General features: G+C 54.1%; 1 protein-coding gene across 1 annotated transcript in view; it reads right to left on the bottom strand.

Annotated features, from left to right (window-relative positions):
* Positions 1–418: 418 nt before the first annotated feature.
* LOC147032552 (sodium- and chloride-dependent GABA transporter 3-like) overlaps positions 419–11,452 on the bottom strand; it is a 199,351-nt gene continuing 188,317 nt past the window's right edge. The window contains 3 exon segments of the mRNA XM_085870296.1: positions 419–589; positions 591–685; positions 9,160–9,327. Of these exon segments, the coding sequence (XP_085726422.1) occupies positions 556–589; positions 591–685; positions 9,160–9,327 (297 nt within the window). The 3' untranslated portion in view covers positions 419–555.

The following is an 11,452-nucleotide window of genomic DNA, read 5'->3' as shown; positions in this document are numbered from 1 at the left end:
CATTGTGGATGCATACCATCTCAGTGGTTTGGACTCCGTGGTACCATGAAAGAATGAATGTTCTCTGCAATGTACTTTTTGTTGTGGACAGTGAATTAATTGTTTCTTACAGAGTGAGCAGTAGGATTTACACCGAGTCGGTTAACAACAAAATTCCACAACACTGTTGGAAGTGTGGGAGAGCATAAGAGGCAGGAGTGTGTTGAGCAACAAGTGAATATATTTAATTTTTGCAAACAAGATTGGGGGGGGGGGGTTTGATGGTGGTGAATTTAATTCACCACCCCCACACCTCCCCCCCATCAACCCCCCTCCCCATACACACACCATCACCCCCCATACACACACACCATCACCCCCCCCACACACACACCATCACCCCCCCACACACACACACACCATCACCCCCCCCCCCACACACACACACACCATCACCCCCCCACCCAACCACCACCACGACTATATTGGGGCATATTTGAAAAAAAGACCAAAGCACGAAATCTCCTACACTGATGCAGCCTTAGATATTGTGATCGTGGGGCAGCCTTAGATATCTTAGATATTGTGAGATTCTTCAAGTAGGTCAGGTTGTTACTGCAAGTGTTTCCATCTCAGGCAGGTCTCCATTGGTAAGGGCCTTGGGATAAGGCTGAAGCACACTGGAACTTGTCAAGATCATCAGGCGCTGTGGAAAACACAGTGACATTTATGTTATGATTGGTTTGCATGAAACCACACAATGTTATGTCAACTCCAAGACCAAGCTGTAAATGCTTTTAGAATTTGACTGCAAGCTCTTCCGCACTCATTGTTCATGTTGAAATCTTCCATAATTCGATATACAATCCACTTGCGATCTTTAATATGTGTGGATACTGCGATCTTTAATATGGATACTGCATAACAGCAGAAGGCAGAGTGAGCTCTGGAATGCACGAAGAACGTTTTTTTTATTTTTATTTTATTTTTTGTACACCTTGTCGAGGCTCGTATGAGAGCGAACACACAACGTACATCAAGGGGGGCAAGTTCTTGAATAACGACTCCAAATTGGGAGAGATTGCATTCGAAGAGAAAAGAAAACCCACCACGACAGCTATCAGGGATGCCTATTCACGATGGTTGTACCGCACCACCATCACCCGACCCCCCCACCCATCACCCCCCCACACTCCCCCACCATCGCATCCCCAACCCATCACCACCCCCACACCACACCATCACCCTCCCCCCACAGGCACACACACACCATCACCCCCCACAGACACACACACACACACACCATCACCCCCCCACAGACACACACACCATCACCCCCTACCATCATCCCCCGCCCCACAGACACACACACACACACCATCACCACCCCACCATCACCCCCACCACACACACACACACACCATCACCCCCTACACACACACCATCACCCCACTGCCATAAACCCCCTTCCCACCACCATCACCCACCATCATCACCCCCACCATCATCACCCCACCCCCGACCACCACCCCTCCCCGACCACCACCCCCACCACCCCAGCCACCAAAACCATCTCCCCCCCCAACCCACAATCACCCCCTACCACCATCACCAACCCCCCACCACCATCACCCACCACCACCACCACCATCACCCCACCCCCCACGACCACCATCACCCCACCCACACTATCACCATGACCCCCCACCACCACCATCACCCCCCACCACCACCACCCCACCCTACCATCACCCCCCACCACCACTTCCACCCCCACAATATCACCCTCCCCACCATCACACACCACCACCCTCCCCACCATCACCCCCACTACCACATCACCCCCACTACCACCATAACCCCCAACCACCATCACCCCCTACCACCATCACCCCCACCACTAACACACCCCACCCCACGACCACTTCCACCGACCCACACTGTCACCCTCCCCACCATCACCCTCCCCACTACCACCATCACCCCCCACGACCAACATCACCCACCATGACCACCATCACCCCCCACTACCACCATCACACCCCCTACCACCATCACCAACCCCCACTACCACCATCACCCCCCCACCACCACCCCCATCACCCCACCACATCACCGACCACCATCACCCTCCCCGCACCACCATCACCCCCATGACTGCCATCCCCACCACGCAACCATCACCCCCACCACCACTTCCACCGCCCCACACTATCACCCTCCCTACCATCACCACCCCAACCACCACTTCCACCCCCCACAATATCACCCTCCCCACCATCACCCACCACCATCACCCCCCCACTACCACCATCACCCCCCACTACCACCATCACCCCCACTACCACCATAACCCCCCAACCACCATCACCCCCCCTACCACCATCACCCCCACCACTAACACACCCCACCCCACGACCACTTCCACCGACCCACACTGTCACCCTCCCCACCATCACCCTCCCCACTACCACCATCACCCCCCACGACCAACATCACCCACCATGACCACCATCACCCCCCACTACCACCATCACACCCCCTACCACCATCACCACCCCCCACTACCACCATCACCCCCCACTACCACCCCCCAATACTGCTATCACCCCCACCACATCACCCCCTTGGACGACCATCACCCTCCCCGCACCACCATCACCCCCCATGACTGCCATCCCCCGACCACGCAACCATCACCCCCCACCACCACTTCCACCGCCCCACACTATCACCCTCCCTACCATCACCACCCCAACCACCACTTCCACCACCCCACACTATCACCCCCAGCACCATCACCCCCACTACCACCATCACCCCCACAAGCATCATCACCCCCCCACTACCCCCCACAACCACCATCACCCCGCACTACCACCATCACCCCCATGACCACCATCACCCCCCACGACCACCATCACACCCCCCACCACCATCACCCTCCCCACAACCACCATCACCCCCCACTACCACCATCACCCTCCCCACTACCACCATCACCCCCCACAACCACCCCCTCGACCACCCCCCAATACCACTCCACCTCCCCATCACCCCCTTACTGTCACGCTCCCCACCATCAACCCTCCCCACTACTGCCATCACCCCCACCCCACAACACACCCCCTCACTACCACCATCACCCTCCCCACTACCACCATCACCCCCATGACCACCGTCACCCCCATTACCACCATCACCCCCCATGACCACTGTCACCCCCACTATCACCATCACACCCCCTACCACCATCACCACCCCCACTACCACCCCCACAACCACCCCCAATACTGCTATCACCCCCACCACATCACCCCCTCCCGACCAACATCACCCCCTTGGACGACCATCACCCTCCCCGCACCACCATTACCCTCCCCGCACCACCATTACCCCCATGACTGCCATCCCCCGACCACGCAACCATCACCCCCCACAACCATCACCCCCCACCACCACTTCCACCGCCCCACACTATCACCCTCCCCACCATCACCACCCCAACCACCACTTCCACCACCCCACACTATCACCCCACCACCATCACCCCCACTACCACCATCACCCTCCCCACTACCACCATCACCCCCCACAAGCACCATCACCCCCACCCCCCACAACCACCATCACCCCCCATGACCACCATCACCCCCATGACCACCATCACCCCCATGACCACCATCACCCCGCACTACCACCATCACAGCCCCCACCACCATCACCCCCACTACCACCATAACCTCCCCTACCACCATCACCCCCACTACCACCATCACCCTCCCACTACCACCATCACCCCCACTACCACCATCACCCCCACAACCACCCCCTCGACCACCCCCAATACCACTCCACCTCCCCATCACCCCCTTACTGTCACCCTCCCCACTACCGCCATCACCCCCACCCCACAACACACCCCTCACGACCACCATCACCCTCCCCACTACCACCATCACCCCCACGACCACCATCACCCCCCACTACCACCATCACATCACCACCCCCACTACCACCATCACCCCCACTACCACCCCTAATACTGCTATCACCCCCACCACATCACCCCCTCCCTACCAACATCACCCCCTTGGACGACCATCACCCTCCCCGCACCACCATCACCCTCCCATGACTGCCATCCCCCGACCACGCAACCATCACCCCCCACAACCATCACCCCCCACCACCACTTCCACCGCCCCACACTATCACCCTCCCCACCATCACCACCCCAACCACCACTTCCACCACCCCACACTATCACCCCCACCACCATCACCCCCACTACCACCATCACCCTCCCCCACTACCACCATCACCCTCCCCCACTACCGCCATTACCCCCCACAACCACCATCACCCCGCAATACCACCGTCACCCCCATGACCACCATTACCCCCCCACGACCACCATTACCCCCCCCCCACGACCACCATCACACCCCCCACCACCATCACCCCCACTACCACCATAACCTCCCCTACCACCATCACCCCCCACTACCACCATCACCCTCCCCACTACCACCATCACCCTCCCCACTACCACCATCACCCCCACTACCACCATCACCCTCCCCACTACCACCATCACCCCCACAACCACCCCCCAATACCACTCCACCTCCCCATCACCCCCTTACTAACCCCCTACCAACATCACCCCCGCTACCACCACCATCCCGCCCCCACAACCACCATCACCCCCCCAACTACCACCACCATCACCCCCCACGACTGCCATCCCCCACCACCACCGCCCCACACTATCACCCTCCCCACGATGACCTCCCCCACTACCACCATCACCCCCACCACCACTATCACCCTCCCCACCATAACCCCCCACAACCACCATCAGCCCCCACTACCACCCCCTACCACCATCACCCCCCACATCACGCCCTCCCGACCACCATCACCCTCCCCCACTACCACCATCACCCTCCCCCACCACCATCACCCCCAACTACCACCATCACACTCCCCCACTACCACCATCACCCTCCCCCACGACCATAACCCTCCCCCACTACCACCATCACCCCCCCACTACCACCATCACCCCCACTCCCGCCATCACCCCCCACTACCGCCATCACCCCTCCCGACCACCATCACACCCCCACAACCACGATCACGACCACCACCACCCGACTATCACCCCCCACCACCACTTCCACCCCCACACTATCACCCCCCACCACCATCACCCCCACCACTTCCCCCCACACTACCACCATCACCCCCACTACCACCATAACCCCCAAACCACCATCACCCCCACCACCACCATAACCCCCTACCATCATCACCCCCACCACTAACACCCCCACACGACCACTTCCAGCGCCCCACACTATCACCCTCCCCACCATCACCCCTCCCCACTACCGCCATCACCCCCACCCCACAACACACCCCCCACTACCACCATCACCCCCACGACCACCATCACCCTCCCCACTACCACCATCACCCTCCCCACTACCATCACCCTCCCCACTACCATCACCCCCCACTACCACCACCGTCACCCCCATGACCAACATCACCCACCACGACCACCATCACCCTCCCCCACCACCATCACCCCCACGACTGCCATCTCCCTGACCACCATCACCCCCACTACCGCCATCACCCCTCCCGACCACCATCACCCCCACAACCACCATCACCCCCACCATCACCCCCACCATCACCCACCACGACCACCATCACCCTCCTCCCACCACCATCACCCCCACAACCACCATCACCCTACCCCAATACCACCATCACCCCGCAATACCACCATCACCCCCCACTACCACCATCACCCCCCACCACAATCACCCCCCACTGCCGCCATCACCCCCCACGACCACCATCACCCTCACCACATCACCCCCCACCACCACCCCCCACAAACATCACCCTCCCCACCATTACCCCCACCCCCACCATCACCCTCCCCACTACCACCATCACCCCCACACTCCCACCCCTACGACCGCCATCACCCCCCACCACCATCACCCCCCACAACCACCATCACCCCCACCATCACCCCCACTACCGCCATCACCCCCACCACATCACCCCTCCCGACCACCATCACCCCCTCCCCACCACCATCACCCCCCATGACTGCCATCCCCCGACCACCATCACCCCCGACCACCATCACCCCCACACGACCATCACACCCCCCACCACCACTTCCACGGCCCCACACGATCACCCTCCCCACCATCACCCCCACTACCACCATCACCCCCACCACTACCCCCCATGACCACCGTCACCCCCATTACCACCATCACCCTCCCCCATTCCACCATCACCCCCCACAACCACCATCACCCCCATGACCACCGTCACCCCCCATTACCACCATCACCCTCCCCCATTCCACCATCACACCCCCCACAACCGCCATCATCCCCCCACCACCACTTCCACCCCCACACACTATCACCCTCCCCACCATCACCCCCCACTACCACCATCACCCCCACTACCACCATAACCTCCCCTACCACCATCACCCACACCACTAACACCCCCCACGACCACCATCACCCCCCAACACCCACACAACCACCATCCCCCCATCACCCCTCCCCACTACCGCCATCACCCCCACCCCACAACACACCCCCCACTACCACCATCACCCCACTACCACCATCACCCTCCCCACTACCATCACCCCCCACTACCACCACCATCACCCCCCATGACCAACATCACCCACCACGACCACCATCACCCTCCCCCACCACCATCACCCCCACTACCACTTCCACTGCCCCACACGATCACCCTCCCCACGATCACCCCCACCCCACCATCACCCCCCACAACCATTACCCCCCACCACCACTTCCACCCTCCCCACCATCACCCCACCCCACCATCACCCCCCACAACCATTACCCCCCACCACCACTTCCACCCCCCACACTATCACCCTCCCCACCATCACCCCCACAACCACCATCCCCCCACAACCACCATCCCCCCACAACCATCATCACCCCCACCACCACCACCACACCCACCACCACCACCACCCCCACTACCACCACCACCCCCTCCCTACCACCATCATCCCCCCACTTCCACCATCACCCCCCCCCCCCACTATCTGATGGTCATCCTCTCAGCATTGGGGAATATCAAGATTCAGGCAAAATCGCTACTTTTAAGAAATATTGATCGTGCTCAGGAATGCAAAGCAAGAGTTGAAAAGAACCTTCCCATGTCCTTTTTCTCAACACTGCGTGGGAAAAGGTGTTCTCTGAACTTTCCAGTGTTTTTCATGCCTCCGCCGACGAAGTCTCCGGAGGCATTATGTTTTCAGGTTGTCCGTCCATCTGTCCTTCTTTCCACCCGTCCGTCCATCTGTCCTTCTTTCCACCCGTCCGTCCATCCATCCACGATAGGTTTTCTTTACCGCGATAACATAAGAACGGCTGAAGTTTGACTTCGATCCCAAGTGTGTATATATAATGATATAAAGATAAACCGATTAGATTTTGAGGACAAAGGTCAGAGGTCATGTTAGGTTAAAATTTTGTTACCACATTAACTTGTGAACCAGTGATGGGATTTTGACCAAACTTGGTATCAGTTCATCTTTGCATCATACTGTATACTTCTGAGATGGTGGCATGAAGAGGTCAAAGGTGAGAGTCCAAGTAATCAGTTTTTGTCACCGCAAAAACTAAGTTCTGCTGAAGGGATGCAAGTCAAACTTGGTACAAGTATGTATATGATGTAATAATGTGGGTGGAAGCATATCTGTCGATGTTGCAACGTCGAAGAGTGACATTCTAGTTCGTCTTGCCAAATTTTTGGAGATTTAATACGAATAATTAACCCATGTTCCATTAACGGCTTCAGCGGGTCACCTTCATGTTGGGCTTATCCTTCGTCAGCTTCAGTTCACCGAGCAAGGGTCTTAGCCGCCATATTGAGTAGTGATTTGGATTGCACACCGAGACTTTAAAGTTTCACTTTTTACCCCTCAGCCCGAATTGGCTTAGGGGTATTGTCGTCATAGGCGTTGTCCGGGCGTCTGTCAACTTTTGGTTTCCGTCAATTTTGAGGAGAACGCCTTGTCCGATTAAATCCATTTTTGCAGTGTGTGTTGGGGCTGGGTAGAGGAAGGTTCGTTTCGATAATCAGTGCGATGCGATATCCAATATGGCGGCTAGAGCAGCCATCTTGATTTTGGTTTCCGGACAATAACTTGAGAACGGCTTGACAGATTGATTTTATTTTCATGGGGGTATAATGGGGGTGGTTAGAGGAAGGTTCCTTTCGATATACAGCACAATCCGATATCCAATTTGGCGGCTCGGGCAGCCATGTTGAATTTTCCGGGCATCTGGGCGTCTGTCAACTTTTGGTTTCCGTCAATTTCGAGGAGAACGCCTTGTCCGATTAAATCCATTATTGCAGTGTGTGTTGGGGCTGGGTAGAGGAAGGTTCCTTTCGATAATCAGTGCGATGCGATATCCAATATGGCGGCTAGGGCAGCCATCTTGAATTTGGTTTCCGGACAATAACTTGAGAACGGCTTGACAGATTGATTTTATTTTCATGGCGGTATAATGGGGGTGGTTAGAGGAAGGTTCCTTTCGATATACAGCACAATCCGATATCCAATATGGCGGCTAGGGCAGCCATCTTGAATTTGGTTTCCGGACAATAACTTGAGAACGGCTTCACACATTGATTTTATTCTGGTGGGGTATAATGGGGTTGAGTAGAGGAAGGTTCCTTTCCAAAATGGGCATGCTGCGATTTTCACTGTGGCCGCCAAGGCAGCCATCTTGAAATTGGTTTCCGTCAATTTCGAGGAGAACGCCTTGTCCGATTAAATCCATTTTTGCTGGGTGTGTTGGGGTTGAGTAGAGGAAGGTTGCTTTCGAAAATGGGCTCGCTGCGATTTTCACTATGGCCACCATCTTGAAATTGGTTTGCGTCAAGGGGCTGAGGGGTTCGCCCGCTTTGCGGTGCTATTTAATAATACAGCCATGAGGGATGGGACACACAAGTAAGGACCATAATTCGGCTGTGAAACAACTGGGCCTCATTCTGTATGAATAATTCAAACAAAAAATATAATAGTGCAAAATTATCACAATGAAAGTTAAAAAAATACTTCACAGCACTCACCTCTTGTAATGAGCCCTTTGTGGTGAGGACAGCATACAACATCCATAAGAGAATGCATGCATTGGATGAAAGTGCCATGAACCAGCCTATCATATAGCCCCAGGTTGGGTAGATGTAAGTCTTGTATTGGGGTGGTTTATCTTTGATAATGGAAAAAAGAAAGATGCCCTGTTTGGAGAGATATGGGTTTTGGGTTCATTGAGATCTGGGAAACATGGCAGTGACAAATTATTCAACTTTAAAAACATAAAAAAATTATGTATCGATTCTTTAAAATACACCTCCTTGAGTCATCCATGGCTCAGAGATCACGTTTTACGTAATATTCGTATTTTGGTGTTATGCCCAAAGGCTGGTACTGCTGAAGCAGGTTATTGGTAAGGGTTATAATGGATGTTTTTCCATTGCCTTCCCAGCGGTATTGAGGACAGGAATTTGTCATTTGTTCAAAGTGCTGGTGATAGCTCGCCCACTCTTCATGACGGACACCGTTAGATCTTTCAAGTCCACCAACTAATGCCAGCAGACAGGTCGCCTGTTTAACGTCCATCCGAGGGGCAGCGCACACATTGATCAATCTCACAGTCTGTGAAACACCAGTATGACAGTTTATAGCTAGACCGGGATTCAAACTGAAGCTCGACAAGCTTACTGCTCTCACATCTGGGTCGGACCGAGTTCTACATACACTACCGGTCAAAAGTTTTAGGACACACCCATTTTTCAGTTCTTACTGAAATTTAAGCAGTTCAAGACCAGTGAATAACCTGAAATGGTACAAAGCGAAGCAGTAAACTGCCAGAGGTTGAAAAAAAAAGTTTAGGTGACCAAAAACTGAAAAATAATGTAAATTTCAAGTTTGTTAAAAAAGGCCCTTTTCAGGGAACAAGTAATGGGTTAGCAACTCCAGCTGTGTTCTGCAGCAATGGAAGTAAATTAAGCCTTGAAAGTTGATACAAACAATTCCTACAGGTGTCCCAACTTTTGTTGATTAGTTACAAACCCTCTGTCTGTATAAAAGCAGTGTTGGAACAGACTGTGGTGCTACACCCTCTGAAGCATTATTTGGACAATATTGCACTTCAGGAAGTAGTATATTGCGATCATAATGGTGAGAAAAAGACAATTAACAAAGGACAGACAGACCATTTGAGCCCTTAAAAGTGTACGTCTTTCCTTTAGAGAAATTGCAAAGCGAACCAAGGTGTCAGTGAGTACAGTTTCCTACACCATCAAAAGCCACTTGGAAATTGGAGGAAACTCTGACAGGAAGAGGTCTGGCAGACCCAAAGGCACAACGCAATCAGAAGACAAGTTTCTGAGTCAACGGCTTTGCATGATAGGCGGCTCACAGGACAGAATCTTCAAGCACAGCTTAACACTGGTCGACGTAAGGAAGTCTCAGTTTCAACTGTGAAGAGAAGACTTCGAGCTGCAGGTTTGACAGGTCGAGTGGCAGTAAGAAAGCCATTGCTAAGATGGCAAAATAAGAAAAAGAGGCTTGCCTGGGCCATGAAGCACCACCAGTGGACAACTGAAAACTGGAAGAAGGTCTTATGGACCAATGAATCCAAATTTGAAATCTTCGGTTCATCACGTGGTGTGCCGCCGCCACACTGTGCCGGTTGACTAGTCATGCGTATTCATTGTTGTCGCTTCCCTGTGGCTCCGCCTTCCGAGAGCCAAGATATGCCGCCGCCACACTGTGCCGGTTGACTAGTCATGCGTATTCATTGTTGTTGCTTCCCTGTGGCTCCGCCTACCGAGAGCCAAGATATGCCGCCGTCACACTGTGCCGGTTAACTAGTCATGCATATTGATTGTTGTTGCTTCCCTGTGGCTTCGCCTACCGTGAGAGCCAGGAGACGCTGTGTTAAAAATGTCGCCTTGCCATGTGGTTTTTTGCCCGCTGCGATGAAAAATGCTTTTTGTGCCAGACTGTGGCCAACAACAGTGTGAGTGATGCGTTTTGTTTATCGTTCAACACCAGAATTTTGTACTGTGACTTTATGTCGGCATGAAACAGTTCAATGCTCTAGTTTTACCGACGAACTTTGACAATTGTGTTACACCAACAACCTATAGGAAAGAACTTGCAACTTTGATGTGTAGTCAAATGTAAAGCTCTGCGGTCTATTCTAGTGACTCTAATTTGTTATTGTACCGTTACTCTGATCAGTGATTTTAATATACATCTTGTACATGTATAACGATCACCGTAATATCTGTGTCAACTTCCTATAACATTTTATTTTTGTTTTTGTTACAGCGATTACCACAATTCATACCATTC

Source organism: Eptatretus burgeri, chromosome 2, assembly GCF_056783735.1.
Source record: "Eptatretus burgeri isolate ZD-2024b chromosome 2, Ebu_testis_v1, whole genome shotgun sequence".
Classification (NCBI taxonomy): domain Eukaryota; kingdom Metazoa; phylum Chordata; class Myxini; order Myxiniformes; family Myxinidae; genus Eptatretus; species Eptatretus burgeri.
The sequence above is the reverse complement of the archived record's forward strand: the minus strand, read 5'-3'. Positions and strand labels throughout refer to the sequence as shown.